This window comes from Cnephaeus nilssonii, assembly GCF_951640355.1.
Source record: "Cnephaeus nilssonii genome assembly, chromosome: 8".
NCBI classification, from domain to species: domain Eukaryota; kingdom Metazoa; phylum Chordata; class Mammalia; order Chiroptera; family Vespertilionidae; genus Cnephaeus; species Cnephaeus nilssonii.
In genome coordinates, this window is record NC_137079.1 from 81,301,505 (window position 1) to 81,319,585 (window position 18,081).

Genomic DNA, 18,081 nt, shown 5'->3' on the forward strand with positions numbered 1-18,081 from the left:
CTGCGGCTGTGGGCAGAGGCTGAGATTCTTTAAGTTCTGGGCTCAGGCGTCAGCCTCCAAGTTCCGTGAAAATAAATGAAGGGTCCGGGGTTCCGAGCGAGGTCGGAGCACACCTTGCAGCTATTTCCGGGTGGGAAGGGCAGGTGAGCCCGCAGGCCGGGCTCTGTCCCCTGCTTCCCATCCCCAGGGCGGTCCTCACTCTTGATCTCCACCACAGTCACCCCCCCCGGGCCCCCCAAAGGCCGGCTCTGTAGCTCTGGCTCAAGTGTGGATAAAAGGCCTTTCTTCTAGCACAGCCGAGACAGGTATGTTTTCTAAAAGATTTTACTGAACATCAAGATAAAGCAGCGTGGAAATAATAATGAAAAAATACAGGCATTGAAACCAGGCTTGGGGGTAAAACGGGCAGTTATTGTTAACGCGTGCAGAGTTTCAGTTTTGCAAGATGAAAACTGTTCTGGAGATAGATGGTTGCGTAGCAATGTAAATGTACTTTATGCCACTGAACTTTACCCTGAAAAACGGTTTAAATGGTAAATTTTATGTGTATTTTACCACAATTTATGTTTTAAAACCTCGCCAAGGATTAGAAAATCCAGACTTCTGATTCTGCCATGGCTGACTTATTCCTACAGTTCACAAATCTTATTTTGTCCCAGAGCTTGGCAAATAGGATTCAATTTATGCATCAGTGGCCATGGCTGCCTGGAAGAGTGGGTTAAGAAGGACCCTGAGGCCACAGGCAGGCTCGGTCAGAAAGAACACCATGAGCAGTGTTTGTCGCAACCGTTGGGGGCTGGAGAGAGGGCTGCCAGATGGACAGCTGCTTTTGTCCTCCTGCTCTGGCCCAGTGGGTGGCCGCAACTCACAGTTTTGTGGCTGCTTGCCAAGTTCTCACTTTCAATTCCCCACCTGCCTCCACGTGGAATAGGCCTTCTTGCTTTCCACACCCAGGAGCTACGTCTCCAATACCTTGTCACCTTTTCCAGTCAAGGACAAAAGTCTGCAACTCTGTGACCATGGATGATAACCCTCCCTAAGCACTTCCTGTTTGAGGACAAGCCTCTTACCTAGAGAGTTCATTCATTCATTCACTCATTCATTCAGCAAACATTTATTGACATATTTATTATGTACCGTTTACTTGTTCCAGGCACTTGGAATGCATTGGTGAACAGAACAGACAAGAATCCCTGCCCTCAGGCGTGTTCCATTGTTAGCAAGGGGAAACAGTAATAAACACAAAGTTACAATAAGAAAATCATATGGCAAGATGCAAGGTGCTAGGGTAAAATCACAGCAGGACGGGGCGGGGTGTGTCTGGGAAGATGGTGCCATTGGCAGGGCTAGGGACTGACAGCCTGAGTTCCCTGCACCCAGATGTGGCGTGGCCCCTCCCAGCCCAACAGCATGACCACATCGTTAAGTATTCAATCATCACAGCATCCATACGAGAATTACATACATTACGTCCAACACCAGAACAGTGGGAATCACCGAAATGCCCTCCAGATTTGAAAAGGATTAAATCAGTGTTGATCTAGCCATACGATGGAATATCATAGACATTAAAAATGAGGGATTTTTATTTATTAACTATGTACAGTGACAGATGCTTAAAGACTTATTGTGGTGGTCACTTTGTAAGGTATGTAAATGTTGAATCACTATGTTATATACCTGGAACTAATATAATACTGTGTCAATATAATTAAAAATAATTTTAAATGGGATTTTTTTCCAATCTCTTATAAATGCAGTCATATTTTAGAATAAAATTAAGAAAAATAACCCTCCTCTAAGGGACCCCTCGCTCCGCATCACCTAATTCTAAGCCCCCAAACTCCACGGGGTCCAGCGCCCCCACCCTTGGATCTTGAAGCTGGCAGGTCATCAGCGTCACGTAGCTGTATTATCAGAGACACCGGTAATGGCAGCTAGACAAGGTCAGAGAGAAGGGTGACAGCTGAGCTTTGGCTGTGTGTCAGGCACTGTTACAGGTTGTCCTCATTTAATCTTTGCCAACAACTGTCGGCATAACTACTAATGATCCATTTTACGGATGAAGAAACTAAGGTTCACAGAGATTAAATAACTCACCTAAGGTCATTAAGTTAAAAGAAGAGGAGATTTTAATCCAGGTCTCCCTGATGCCTTTCCAACCATGCCTCAGAAACCAAGAGGCTATCCCCAGCTATAAAGCACATCTGAGTTTTCATAAATAGCATAGCATGATATAATCACCACCACCTAACATTTGAATGAGTATTATATGAGTTCCTTGGGAAAAGAACTATGCTAAAATCCTTCAAATTGTTCATCAACTCTATCACAACCCTTTGAGATACCAGTAGATACTATTACTATCCCCATTTTACAGATGAAGAAACTGAGACTCAGAGAGATACCAAAGTCCACCCTGTGTGGTCTTTTCCATTATTACTCGGCAGCCGTAGGCCATGCTGCGGGGCCCACCACGAGGCAGTGTGGTGAGCTAGAGCACTGGGTTGGAAGTCAGAGTTTACCTTCAGTTCCTATCTCTGCCATCTATTCTGTGATCTTGGCTAAGTCACTTGGTGTTTCTGGAGCCTCATGCTTTCATGTATAAAAGTATCTGCTTTTTCTATTCCGTAGGATTTCTTATAAGATACAACCAAGATAATAAATCCCCTGAAAACTAAAGTTTTATACATATACTAGAGGCCTGGTGCATGAAAATTCATGCACTGGAGAGGGGTGGGTCCCTCAGCCCGGCCTGCCCTCTCTCACAGTCTGGGAGCCCTCAGGCGTGGGAGGCAACCCAGCGATCAGGGGAAGGCGACACCCCCATCACACCTCTGCTGCTGCCACTGCCAGCAGCGCAAGCTTCAGCCGGCCCTGGTTACCTGAGCTTCTGGCGGCCCTGGGCGGCTGGGCAGCCACCATCTGAGGCTTGCCTGCACCTCGGGCCGGCCCTGGCAGCTGGGGGACTGAAGGGACTGAGAAACTCCAGAAGCAAGCGCGCAGAGCGGCCAGGCCCGGAGTGGGCCCGGCCTTGTCATGTGTCTGCTGCCCTGGTGGGGCTGAGGGGACCGGGCGCCGCCATCTTGTGGCTGTGGATGCCACCATCTTTGAGGGCAGGTCAGTCAATTAACATATTCCCTCCTTATTGGCTGTGGGCGCTGCCATCTTTGAGGGCAGGACAGTCAATTAGCATATTCCCTCCTTATTGGCTGTGGGTGCGCCATCTTTGCGACGTGTGAGGGTCAATTAGCATATTCCATCTTTATTAGGTAGGATAGTCACTCCATTATGAACTCATTGGGCTGCAGGTAATGGAATACCTGACCAGCAGTCGTTTCAGCAAGTACATGTGGAATGTTTTTCATATAGCCAGAAGTCTGGAGATATGTCCTGGCATTACCAGCTACTCAGTGATGTCACCATGCCTCTTTCTAGCTTAGCATTTTTCTTCCCATGGCATGCTGCTCATCATCCTGTGCCTATCACCTCTGGTCACAGGTCGGCTCCCTTACCCCGGACATCACATCTACAGTCAAGAAAGGAAGACAAGACATAGGAGGCCATATCTGTGCCCTTTTACCAAGCAAGCAAAAGCTTTCCCAGAACTGCACTAGCATATTCTGCTTGTCTCTCACTGGCCAGAAATGTGTGATCTGGGCACTCCTCGTTACCAGGCAGGCTCGGGAAATGAGTGGTATTTTACCTTCTTAGCTCCTATTGTAGAGGCGGGCAAAGAAAACAGGGGATTGTGGGCGGATTTTTGTCAGCTACCTTACAATATCTACCTCAGGTAGTATTATAAAATCAAATTTTAGCTACCTGTACGTTTAACTACTAACTCAAGACTAAAACCTGCTTTATTACAAAAATCATCAGTACAAACTTAAGTGGTATGTAGGTGTGTCTGTGTTTGGGTGTCCTTTTTTTGTTTTTCGTCCTGATAAACACAGACCTTCCTTAATTATTCAAGTAAAGGAATTAACTTGCAGCATTTATTTTTATTCATTCATTCATTCCTATTTGCAGAAACTCAGAGGGAAAGAAGAGAACTGGTAACACAAACTGTTACAACGACCACCAGAAGACCACGCAGTGGCCCACGGGGCAACCCAGGCCCTGGAAGACTGAATAACCAAACCCGACCGAGTGTGCAGGACGACTCAGAGCCCTTCAACCCCGACAACCCTTACCACGTGCGTACGCTGCTCGCGCCACATGCTCAGATGAATGCATTAAACCTAACACTGCAGTGGTAGTGTTTCCAGAGGTTTCAAACAAGCACTTAGTATCCAACTGAGACTTTTACTCGATATTTTAAAAATGCGTCTTCATTTGTTTGTTGCTGGGTTGATAAATGCGGTGAGAACACGTGAGCGTTGCCTCTGTGGCGCGAGCCTGGCTGGCTGGAACCTCATTCAAAGCTGGTTTCCGTGCTCTCCTTTTCTTGAGTCACAGGCAAATCCACAAGGCAAAGTCATACCAGAAATTTATGTTAAAATGTTCCCTGGGGGCAGCACACAGAAGGAAAGTATTCTTTCCCCGCGTTACATCCACTGTATTCACCCATTCAGCAGACATCTGGTGAGAACGTGCTTACGCAGGCTCCGTGCACACGGGCGGGCAGGACCTTCTGCCCGGGGACTCAGCCCACTCTGCAGGCAGGTCCGGACACAGATAAAGCACTTCAGAATCGGTGCTTGGAAGGATGATACTAACATGCTAAAAACTTACCAAATCTTCCACAAAATATTATCTACTATGACTGCGCTTTGCAGGAAGTAGAAAAATAAGTATTTATTCTAACTAGTGTTTGAATTGAAAAAATAATACATGCATATACTTTTTAAAAACAGTACACAAGGGTATACAATGAACAGTGAGTTTCCCTTCCATCTCAGACACCCTCCCCAGAAAAACCTATTAACAATAGCGACTTGCCCGGTTTCTTTGCGTAAGTACACACACACACACACACACACACACACACACACACACAAATTGAACACAAAAGAGCATACAAAACTCCTGTACCTTGCTTTCCAGTTACTATACGGTATTTTGAAGATTGTATCTCCTATATAGACTACCTCCTCCATTTTAATGTCCACATTGTATTACTTTGTGTGGACAGATGTACAACTTCACTAGTTCTACTTTGGTGGACATGTCAATTATTTGACTTTTGCTGTTAGAAATACTGTTAATAGTGCCCAGCCTTGCACACACATGCCTCATAGGGTTGTGGGAAGGTGAATGAGGTGACGCTCCCACTCCACACACTGCTTGCCACACGGTACCCATTAAATTGCTCTGATTTAGCTATCAGTCTACTGCCCAACTTGTACACAAGGGAATATATCTTTAAAATAAATACTGACTCTTGGGTCTGCTGAGTCAATGTAGATAGGAATTTTATATTTTAATAGAGGATATCATATTGCCTTCCAAGAAATTATACTAGCTACATGTATTCAAATAGTAATAAAAGGCCTCTATTATCAAACGTAAAAAGGATCTTCACCAGTTTTGGGGGGTATAAAATTTATCTAGCTGTTTTATCATGCCTGTCTTTAATTATATGCAAGATCGAGCATATTTTCGTATACAGATAAGCCATTTGTGTGTATTTTTCCTATGCAACCTCTTCAGGCCTATTCCATTTCATGGTGCTGCAGATATATTTTCTAATTTATCATTTTAGACTAATATATTTTCCAAAGACTTAGAGTAAAAAGTATTTTTAAATAGCTCAAGGCTTATCAGAAAATTCAGGACACCACAGTACTTCATTCCCTAAAACTCAAATAAAAAAGGAAATAAAATCGGAATCAGCAAACAGAAAATTTAATAGTTTATTCCCCAGACAGCTGATTAGTTGAATCTGGTTCAAGGGGTAAGGGCATCAGCCCCTTTACAGGTGGGGAGGACTGTGTCTACCTGGCTTCCCGGCTTGAGTGTCCATATTCTTTTAAAAACTACAACTACATCAGTTTTTCCCTTTGCTTTGTGTTCACCTTTAAGCAGACACCTCTCCATGACCTCAGTCCTTCACACATTTCTTTAGGGTATCTTAGAGCAACAACCTGAGATTCCCTCACAACATTTTAATCTAACAAGGCTTTGCTGAACCCTCAAGATTAAAAAATGTCTCAAACATCAGGCTCTTTGCCTCTCTGCCCTAGAAGAGTCAGCTACAATTAATGAGATGGGTTTCTTTTTTTTGTCTCAGATGAACCTATTTCAAGAGATAAGCCAAAATGGGTGAGGGATCTGAAAAATGAAAGTATGAGAGTAAGACAAATATTTTAATGACAAAAATTTAACAGGAATGTTAATTTTGTTAGGTGTGATAATGGCAGTGTGGTTGTGTAGAAAAATATTCTCTTATTTGGGAAGTAACATTCTAATGTATTTATGGGCCAAATATCACAACACTGAAATGAATTCTAAAGGTCGGGGGGAAAAGCAAGCAAATTTAACAAAAAGCAATTGTCAAATCTAGATGATGTTCAGTATACAATTTTCTTCACTTCCAGTATGTTTGAATCTTTCATAATAAAAACCGCCATCTCCCTCCAAAAAATTTGAGTAGACTTTTTATACCAGAACAGGTGGCAGGGGTGCCGAGTTCATGTGGCTCAAGCCTGCGTTTGGTGCTGCATCTGCCCAAGTTCACCTGCCTCCAGGAAAGAGGCTCAAATTGAACTAAGGATTTACTTTAACAATAAAGGCTTCTGAGCAATGAAATTCAATGCCATATTAAAGAGGATACAGAAACTATACCCCTAGATATCCATAAAAAGGAAAGCCAGATACGTAAATTTGGCAGGGGGACAAGTTCCTTCCAGCATTGTGCTCTCCAGTGAGAAAATGCTGTTTTGTAGGTAATTCTTACTTCATCAATATGACTTTATTTCGGTAACTCTAATTATGGCACACAGGAACAAGAAGGCAGTTTAAGGTCTGGAATTTTCACACATTATGTGGTGCCTTTCCCTGAGTGTTACAGACCCTTATATTGAGGTAAGGGCAGGAGCTAAATGACTCCAGTGTTCTCAGCCACTGCAACGGGAACAGCCGCGTTGGCCTGTCAGTGAGTACCCAAGTGTGCGCCCAGGAGGCCTGGAAGCCATCACTACAGGAAGGACGAGTTCCTGCTGACTTAAATTAACAGTGGCAGACATGCTACTTGTGAATCATGACTCCTTTTTGTTTGCCTATTTAAAACAAGATGAGTCCCTATTGAGTGGTTATCATGGCTCATTAAAGCATGGAGAAACTTCATCAATATTTACAAAAAACACCTTCCTGCAGTGACAGATTAGGCAGGTGAAGTTCCTGGATGTTAGAAGAAATTCTGAACTATAAGGTTATGATTGAAAACTCCTTACAGAAAATTATGCTCATTTCTTATAGCAATGAACATTCAGGACCTTATTTTTTAAAAATGTGTAACAAACTTCTCATTATGAAGAAAACCCAAATAATTCTTTTATTTCACAGCAGCAGGAAGGGGAAGGCATGACATTCGACCCTAGACTGGACCACGAAGGAATCTGCTGCATAGAATGCAGGCGGAGCTACACCCATTGCCAGAAGATCTGTGAACCGCTGGGAGGCTACCAGCCATGGCCCTATAATTACCAAGGCTGCCAGTCGGCCTGCAGAGTCATCATGCCATGTAGCTGGTGGGTGGCCCGCATCTTGGGCATGGTGTGAAATCACTTCATATACGAGGTGCTGTACAGGAAGAAGGAACTCAAGAGACAACCAAAGTATGAAAACTCTTGATGCTGAAGGGACCACAAAGTATTTTATACTCAATCTGAGTAATGTTCTTTGAGACACTGTTAGCAGAATATTTCTCCATTGCTTTACAGAACTTTATCCAGAATGTGCAAATGTACTGAAAGAGTAGACTAAAATATCATAATAATCCTTTTATTACTTGCTATTTTTTATTTGCTTTGCCCATAAGGCCTGCTCATAAGATTTCCTTCCCAAGCCATTTTGAAATAAACATGAAAATTTACAATTTGTCAAAGTTTTCATGTACACTTGAGTTCCTTTTAATCAAGTCACTAAGTTTTCTGTTATTTGTATAGAATTCCTCAATTGTTCTTAACCTTTACTGTTCTTCCCAGTCTTGCAAATGTGCTCCCAGAGTCCCCAGAAAAAACACAAACAAGCCTGGGCCAGTGTGGCTCAGTTGTCCAGTGCACTGAAAGGTCTACAGTTCCATTCCCATCAGGGCACATGCCTGCGTTGTGGGCTGAATCCCTGATCAGATGCCAGCTGGAGGCAGCCAATTGATGTTCCTCTCTCTCTTCCTCTCCCTTCGTCTCTCTAAAATCAATAGAAACATTAAAAAACAAACCACAAAGAAGGAAAACAGAACAAATAATGGAATTGACCTGAAAGTAAACATTATAAACCTCAATGTGGTAGCTCATGGGAAATTCTTGAGCTGGCATGTGACTAACAGGTAGCTGCTCTATGTTAGGAGTCACTTCCCGGAAAAGCATTAGGCTAACGAGGGGAAACATAGCCAGAGATAAATCAGACTTGGGAAGAGGACTTTCATTGACATTCTGAAAAGAGATCTTCACACTCTTTTCAATAAGTGCTCACTGGCATGAAGAAGCGTAATGATTTCTTCCTCTGGAATACAAATCAGGCTGTTGATGTAGTTCAATTACCAATTAGTTACTCTCCTTAGTAATAGGGCTGGCTGCGGCTTGGCAGATATGGCTGAGGAAGAATAGCCTATTTATTTATAATGACATAAAGTCTCTCAGGAACACTGACAAGAAACAAGGGCTGTCTTTAGAAAATGAAATATTCAGATCAGGAAGAGAAGCAGGTATTTCATATTTTTGACATATTAGTTCTAAATCCCACAATCTGAGAGATAAAGAACTTTCTTAAGGAAAATCAGTTTTCCAAAACAAGGATTCAGAGAGATGATAGGTCTTGATACCATGATCTTATTACAGTCTCATATTCTAAATACACCTTAGTAGTGCACATTTAGTATTTTCCAATTTGTCTGTAAGATCATACAGAATTTTAAAAATCTGGTTATCAGATGAAGGCTCAAATGCTTGTATTTAAGGAAATACACAGCAAGGCAGGCTTCTGGAGAAAAAGCTACAAAGGAAATACACATACTGAACAATATGTAATGGCACAGTGTTCTCAGCTACTTCCTGCACAGATATGAATTTTACATGTTTAATCTTTGAAATGGTTAATGGTTGTCATTCTGCAAAGCAAGTATGTGCCAATGGTTCCACACACCATCTCCCACCTCACTGCCCAGCAACCTGTGTACTTGGTTCTACAACTAAATAAAAAGTAAAAAAAAGACTGATCCCAGCACAGAAGAGCCTGTGTGGTCTCATGAGAGATAAAGTCAGGATTCAGTGCACCGAAGGCCTTGATATAGATGGCAGCATGGGCATCTTGGAGAAGATGACGCCTTTGCTAGAGCTTCAGTGAGCATGAGTGAGCCTTGTGAAAGTGACAGAGGAAAGGCTTTCGAGGCAGAGGGAGCAGTCTAGTGAAGCCAGAGGTTTTAAAGTTAACTGATTCACTGAGGGGGAAGGAGGGAATTGTGGGGTACAAGCAGGCAAATGGAGCATTCAGGCTGAGGTAACATTAAGATAGAAATGTAGGCAAAAACTATACCTTATACTGCATGTTATTTTTAATTCATTTTTTATTTGGTAGGTCAGAAATAGGGACCCAATCAAAGGTTTCAGGCAAAGAAGGGGCAAGAAGAGGGCTGGTTAAGTTTCCATTCTAGATGGATCACCTTAGTAGCTCTCCATGTGAGAGCAGGTGCCAGACTTGGCAAGGAAGAAAGCATGTCATTAGAAAAGAAGGTTGCCTCCTGAAAAGATGCTCCCTTTTCAAAGCCCCACAATCAAATGAAAATCTAGTAGATAATTTACTTCATAAGAGATTAAGCAATTATGTTGTGTTCTGAAAAGTCACTTAGTACCCAAGGAAGGCAACTTAGGAAAAAACACACCAATGTTTTAAGGGAAGGGGGAAACTCAAGTTTGGTTTAAAGGTAGGAATCACTGAAGACTCAAATTTTGTTCAAAGTAGAAAACTAAAGGCCTACTTTGAAAGAGAAGAATCTATATGTATAAGGCTAAGTGACTGCCCAGCCGTCGGACCGGTAGCTATGACACGCACTGACCACCAGGGGGCAGATGCTCAACAAAGGAGCCACCAAGCTGCAATGACTTGGCAGAGGCGGTTCTCAGAACCAGAGAGGAGGGAGCCCGATTCCGGGGTGTGTCACCCCAGAACCACCCTCTTACAGTCAGGGACCCCTCGGGGGATGTCGGAGAGCCGGTTTCGGCCTGATCTCCACAGGCCAGGCTGAGAGACCCCACCTGCTAGAGGGACCCCGCTCACTCTGCAGAAGCCCTTCGAGCCCTGGCACCATCCCAGGTGTGGCCAGCTGCGGGGGGACCAAAGAGGTTGGCCCCAGGGCGTGTCTGGCCCATCTCACCCAGTCCCGCCCCGCTGGCCACCTTCTAATTAATTTTATTTCAATGTGCATGAATCCATGCACTGGGGCACTAGTTAGTGTATAAAGGAAGAGAGGACACTGCAGAATACAAACTTTTCACAAATGGGTACTAATCTACAGATTATGTTTTACCAGGCCAGTCCAAAAGTGCAAATGTAGCCCAGTTAGCTGTGTTGAAAACTGTGTGTATTTGTTCTATTATAGATACTCATTTAATTTTTTTTTTTTAAATCATTATCCAAGGATAGATTGGTTGCCTCCTGCATGAGGCCCACTGGACGGGGATCAAAGCTGCAACTGAGGTTTGCCCCCTTGACTGGGAATCAAACCTGCAACCCCTTGGTCCATGAGCCAATGCTCACTCCAAGCACTGAGCCAAACCAGCCAGGGTGATTCTCATATAATTCTTAGTGGTGTTGAAAGAAATCCTTATGGACATCACAGATTGATTTTCAAGGTCTTAGGTCTGACTCAGATTGGAAGGGCTACTGTGGTCTTAGATGTAATAGTTGTTGTGTAAGCACACAGAAAATGAAAAAATGGTTTTGCTGGGTTTTATTATGCATAAATGTTCTGTTACATTGATGTATCTCACTGAAATGTAACAAGAAACTTTTATTCAATTTTAAAAACCTGTTAACCTAATCCTTATACCTCCTTCCTCCACCACTTCAAATAGCTGTTGATACTAAAAAAGTAAACATATTCAAAATACTCACTTAACCCACTCAACAGTTGATTTCTTATACCAGATTTATTACACTCTGAAATACAAGCTACATTTTTACAAAATAGAAATTCCTTGTGTGAGTGGAATAAATTTTATTTCTGTATAAGCTGAATATGCTGATTTGTTTTATGAATATTTATTTTATATAAATGGTCATAATTTTTTTAAAGTTAACTGATTTACTGAGGAAGGAGGAGGGAGTTAACAAAAATCTACATGCATAGATAGTCATAGCAATGTATCTCAAACACAGAGGTATAAATTTGAAAGCCAATGATGCAAACTTTAGCAAAAGCATTTTACAAGGAGAGTGAGTTTTGGTGTTTATAAAAGAAAGCTGAACTCCTATTAAAGGACTTTTGTACATATATGCATGCTCATATTCTATATGCATACACACGTTTCACTTTTTAAAAGCCCAATATTAGAATCAAACTTACAGAACAAGTTAAGTTAGTGTTGACTGAATTTTAACAATAAAAGAACTCACCACAGCTGTTAAACTGATTACATTAAAAAGTAATCAATTTATTATGGTTTTTAGGTACTTACTATGTAAAGGTCAGTAAGTATATCTATATATACATTTATGCATGTATATACTAAATCTAGCAAATAGCTGATGTTATTTTCAAGCTTGGCTGACTAAACCTTTTCTACATCTTAATTGCTTTTAAATCAACTATATGGAAGACAGTCTTCATTAGGCTGTGAGTGATGAAAACAGATAATGGAAATGGAAATAGTATACCAACTAAGCTATAACTAAGTCCCTATGTTTAAACACAAAATTATTAAAAAAGCAACATTTGTTCACAAAGTTCTTTCTAAGAGTTTAGTAATAATTTTACAGATGTTATGTTACATTCCTGTTCTCTTTGGGCCTGCTCCTTTACATTCTCTTCCTATCAAATCCTATAATTGAACCAGAACCCTTTATTCTCATCTCATGGCTATACAAATTTTAATGGCAACTAGAGAACTTGGAAGAAATAAAATCTACATACATACTTAAAAAAAAACACACACACTAGCATTTGCAAATTTAATTGCAATTACTTTAAAAAGAACACACACACAACACCAACCTGATTTCTGTGGCTTCCTGGCCTTCACCCTTCCAAGGTGTGGATTTAATTGCTACAAATTTTCTTTTCAAATGACTACATTCCATTATCCTAGACCAGTGGTCGGCAAACTCATTAGTCAACAGAGCCAAATATCAACAGTACGATTGAAATTTCTTTTGAGAGCCACATTTTTTAAACTTAAACTTCTTCTAACGCCACTTCTTCAAAATAGACTCACCCAGGCCGTGGTATTTTGTGGAAGAGCCACACTCAAGGGGCCAAAGAGCCGCATGTGCCGCTCTGTTGACTAATGAGTTTGCCGACCACTGTCATATACTACCCCTTTACCTCTTTGCATGCAATATGCCACAATTGCCTAATCCTCACAGCTTCCAACTACATGGTAACATTTAGTCTAGCTGTGGTCAGCAAACTCATTAGTCAACAGAGCGGCAAACCACGGGTCGCGAGCCGCAGTTTGCCGACCACTGTCCTAGACTATTATTCATCTCTTTATAAAGAACTAGTGGCCCAGTGCATGAAATTCATGCACAGAGAAGGGGGGGGGTTCCCTCAACCCAGCCTACACCCTCTCGAATTGGGAACCCCTTGGGGGATGTCCCTCTCACAATCTGGGACCACTGGCTCCTAAATCGCTCACCTGCCTGCCTGATCGCCCCTAACTGCCTCTGCCTGCCTGCCTGCCTGATGGTCCCTAACCCCTCTGCCTGCCTGCCTGATCGCCCCTAACTGCACTCCCCTGCTGGCCTGATCTCGCTCCCAACTGCCCTCCCCTACCAGCCTGATCTCACCCCAACTGCCCTCCTCTGAGGGCCAATTTGGTTCTGATTGGTCGGTTTCTATGCCAGTGAGTGTCAAAAGCTCCGCCTCCTAGGCAGCCATTGGCTCCTCACAGTTCACCCACATTTGGTTCTAATTAGACTGTTTCTATGCCAGTCAGCATCACAAGCTCCACCTCCTAAGCAGCCATTGGCTCCTCACAGTTCACCCACATTTGGTTCTAATTAGACTGTTTCTATGCCAGTCAGCATCACAAGCTCCACCTCCTAAGCAGCCATTGGCTCCTCACAGTTCACCCAGATTTGGTTCTGACTGGTCAGTTTCTATGGCAGTCAGCATCTCTGGGCCTATCACCGGGGCCTGATCAGAAAGGTGGGGTTGATCAGCAGCCCCGGTGGAGGCCTGGAGAGAAATGGAGGCGCAGCTGCTGGCCCAGTCCAGAGAGAGAGAGAGAGAGGGGGGCAAGTGCTGATCAACAGCTGCCAGACAGGCTACGGATCAGACCCTGCTTCTCTCTTCAGGCCTCTCTCCGGGCCTTATTCGCAGCCCCCTCAGCAGTCAGTGCTGGGTCACTCAGCTGCAGCTGCAGAAGTCAGTGCTGGGTCACCACGGCAACCCAGCGCTGACTGCAGGGTTGACTTCCAATTGGTCGAGCCTCCGGTCGTGACAGACCCAGGGTTTTTATATATTAGGATTTGCTTTATACTGACACAGTCAAAGCACTGGAATAAGTCAAGCATGAACTTTCTCTTAGCAACACATTGCTTTTAAAGGCAAGTGGTTTCTTTTCAATTAAAACCATATTTCTACCTGTTAGTTACTAAAGTACAACTATGCAGTAAAAACGATATATCCTAACACAATTTACTGGACCTACTCAACCAGCACCAAATTTTTAATATTCACTTAGCACCTATGTGTAATTAGACAAAGCAACATCTGAGAAAATTCCAGTTACTAATGAAATGGTGTCTCATTTTGTACTGTGCCATGGCCCTCCATAAATACTGAGCATGCCAGTATCCTCTGCCCCATTTTAAGTAGTATCTCAGCAGTGATAAACTAGCATCTTGTCCAAATATTCTCAATTTTTTTTCTGACTAAAACGGATTTTCTTTCATTGTGCAGTACCACACAGTTATATGGATCCAATGCCTTTATCATAATGACCCTACGGTTCTAATGACAGAGGAACAAAAATAATTGTGATCATCTATCCTCTGCCTTTACATCTATGCAAGGGAGAAACAATTCTTCAAAGGAACAAGTGACCAAGCAGCTGGTTACTCTTTTCTAAAATTTATTGGAAATGAGGCATTAGAGATTAGTGCTAACTTCTATTTATTCTCTCCTTCACTCCTTGAAATCGGTGGTTTTTAAGGACAATGTCCCATGTCATTGCATAAGTCCATATCACCTATCATTAAAAACATATTTACTGGAAAAAAAAAAAAACATATTTACTGGGCCCTACCCCAAACCCACTGATTCAAAAATCTCAAGAGGGAAGCCTGAATTAAAAACTTCCCAGGTTAGGGTTATTCATCATTAACCCTTTGCACTCGCTTGCTTTTTTCATCGAGCTGCTACCGATGCTAACCTTGTCGAGTCACACTCGACATCCGAGTGCAAAAGGTTAAGTTTGAGAACCACTATCCTATAGCTTATACAGCAGCATATGTGCCCATACTATATAACTTTAAGTTGCCTGATAATTGGGGTCACTGTCAGAAGATCAGTACAAGATTAGTGTAAGTTAGTTTTAGGTGAGTTAGATTATGATTCTATCACCAACTATCTGTGTGAGTTTTGTTAAAGAACTGTTATAAAGAAAAAAGTATACACGAGTGCTGGGGGGGGGGGGGGGAATGCATCTGTGAAACCAAAGGTATTTAAGATTTAGTCCAGCTCTAACATTCTGATTTTATTTTTTTGTTGTGCCTCCTCATATTGACAGGGGATGGAATGCAAATATATGCTTAAGGTAGTAATAGGTACCAAAGCTACTTCTAGTCTTGGCATATGGCCCATAAAAGCATGCCCTGCTGATCTGATTTTTACAATTCTATTAAACATAAAATCCTAAGCAACACTTATTTTGAAGTCCCTGTTCAGAACCAGTTATTCTATTTAATCCATTTTTGTCTCAGCATCTATTCTGCTGTAACTGTACTTATATTGCAGAACAAGAAATAGCTTTGCTAAACAAGTTTACACTAAAATGTGATAGTACCTGTAATTTAATGTGTAAGGAGGAAAAGGAATAAGGTGATTATTGAGACTGAGGGCTTTCCACATACCCATTAACTCATATACCATAACTGAAATTCAATCACATGAATATATCAGATATTCTGAGTAAAACTACATTACAACCCGTTAGATTCATAAATTTGATTTGACTGTATGGATATTTGATACAAAGGAGAAAAAAAAAAGGCAAAGGATAAAAATTTTACAGCACTGACAACAGAATTTTATATTAAGCTGGGACAAGCTCTGATCTTAGCTACCATCATCTCACCTATACTACTTGGCAAGGCCCTACATAATCTAGGCCCCTCACTACCCGTCTCATCATCAGTGATCTCGACCCCTTGCTCACTCCTGTATCTAGGCCTTCCTTTGCTGTAGCTTCTGCTGGGAGTGCTCTTTCTCATGTATCTGCATGGCTCATTCCTTCGCTTCCTGCAAGTCTATTCAAAGGTCACCTGCTCACTTGAGTTCTTACTTAGTCTCCTATCTCAAATTTCCAACACCTATTGTCCTCTTTGCACAGTGTTCTTCCTTAGCACTTATCATCATTTAACATACATCAGCTTATTTCCTCCCATAAGCTAAGCTCCATAAAGGCAGGGACTTTGGCTTTGTTCACCAGTGTCCCTAGAGCCTGGAACAGTGTCTGGCACATATTTGGCACTCAATGTTGATCGATGAATGAATGAATGGGTATACCATGAACTATTTTCACTTATCTTTATTATTCTATTACCTATATTAAAGTGAAAACCTACTCCAAGAAAAAAAGTGTATGGCTTTTAACCCGGTCAGTATGGCTCAGTGGTTGAGCACCAACATATGAACCAGGGGGTCACTGTTTGGGCAGGGCATGTGCCTGGATTTCAGGCTCGATCCCCAGTAGGGGGCGTGCAGGAGGCAGCTAAGCAATGAGGATTCTCTCTCATCACTGATGTTCCTCTCTTTCCCTCTCCCTTCTTCTCTGAAATCAATACAAATATCTACACTAGTAAAAGAGAAAGATGCAAATTTACCGTCCCTTCATGACACCCACCAGCCAATCAGGAGCGAGTATGCAAATTAACCCAACAAAGCTGATGGTTAATTTGCATATGCAGGTGCTGAGGGCAGGGCAGGACACTTGCGTCATTGCCATGGCAACAATGCAGGCGTTCCACACTGCCCCAGCTGCTCTAGGCAGGGTGGGAAGGGGGAAAGGTGGCTCTGGGATGGAGCAAAGGCAGAAAGGCAGCTCCGGGCCGGAGCAAAGGCGGAAAGGCAGCTCTGGCCGGAGTGAAGGTGGTGCCGGCAGCCAGGGGAAGGAAGGCCCATTCTTGCACGAATCTTCGTGCATCGGGCATCTAGTATTTTAGTATAAAGTATATGGCTTTTGACAGAAAGACTTCAAGAGTGTTAAGAAATAAAATATGCTACCTCATCAAAGAGATTCACATACTATTCAATATCTCAAAAATTTGGGGGGATTTTCCAGAGAACATGTACCAGACTAGTAAGCAGTTCAAATTCTTGCCAGAAGTTGGAATGCTTGTAAATGAAATTGCTTGACTCGTTCTTGGTTTCCAGACTTTTCCATATGCCCAAACCAACTGCATGCCTGTCTTTGTAAATCCCCAACCTCCCTTGTCTACCCAAATTCCTTGGGCTCAAGATTTCTTCTAAAAAGATGAATAAATTTTAGTACTTTCTTCCCTTTTCTTTTCTCTTATTGTTTTCAGAGAGGAAGGTAGAGGAAGAGAAAGTTAGAAACATCAATGATGAGAGAGAATAATTGACCGGCTGCTTCCCTACTGAGGAATGAGTCCGCAACCTGGGCATGTGCCCTTGACTGAAATCAAACCCAGGACCCTTCAGTCCACAGGCTAATGCTCTATCCACTGAGCCAAACCAGCTCAATTTTAGTCCTTTCTTTAAGGAACACACAATTAGGGCCAAAAAAAAAAAAAAGGTGGTAGAGTAGAAATGAAAATTACATAGCAAAACAACAAATGCTTGGATATTACATTGGTTTTTATTAGTTGTATTAATTGCTATTCTCTTTAATAATATAATTTAAGAACAAGCCAGACTTAGCTCTCATGGCCATGGGTTAAAAACCTACTTTAAAAATTACTATTGATGAATAAATGATCAACTTCAAAGGCATGATATAAAATAACAAAGTAAAAAACAAAGTAAACTTTAAAAAAAACTAATTTTTAAATTTGGGGTAAAGTAACAGTTCTAATATTTGAGTATCTATGATGTGAAAGGCACTGTGTTCTGTATTAAACATCCAAAGCTAAGTAAATAACATTGTAACTGAGCAGGACACACAAGGCAAAACAGACACCATTTCTAATAACCCTAAAATTACTGAAACTGCAAGGTGGCATAATAAAGGCTTAACAAGAGTGAACATCACAGCTGGAGTTGCAAAGAATTCCTGTAGCATGCATGGAGTGGAATTCTGGAAGAGTACTGACATTCTACTGGGGACACTTAACCATTTGTTTGCCATAAGCAAGTGGCGGACCTTTTTTAATTAAATTCAAAATATTGTGGCAGTTACCTGGTTAAAGAACGAACAGAATAAGGACATTCTGTGCAGTCTTATCACTGTAAGCAAATGCATGCATCTATCAATCCATCAACCAAAGTTGAGGGCCCATCCCAGGCAGCCACTGCCGCCC

General features: G+C 42.1%; 1 protein-coding gene across 3 annotated transcripts in view; it reads left to right on the forward strand.

The window, feature by feature from the left end:
* Window positions 1-18,065, forward strand: part of CNMD (chondromodulin) — a gene marked incomplete at its 5' end in the record, with an annotated part of 39,753 nt that extends 21,688 nt beyond the window's left edge. For 2 of the 3 annotated variants that reach the window (XM_079779197.1, XM_079779196.1), the window contains 2 exons: window positions 4,030-4,196; window positions 7,507-18,065. In XM_079779197.1, coding sequence (XP_079635323.1) covers window positions 4,030-4,196; window positions 7,507-7,722 — 383 coding nt within the window. In that variant the 3' untranslated portion in view covers window positions 7,723-18,065. The remainder of the gene's footprint in view (window positions 1-4,029; window positions 4,197-7,506) is intronic. The other variant, XM_079779198.1, reaches the window with a different exon arrangement.
* Between the last annotated feature and the right edge of the window lie 16 nt (window positions 18,066-18,081).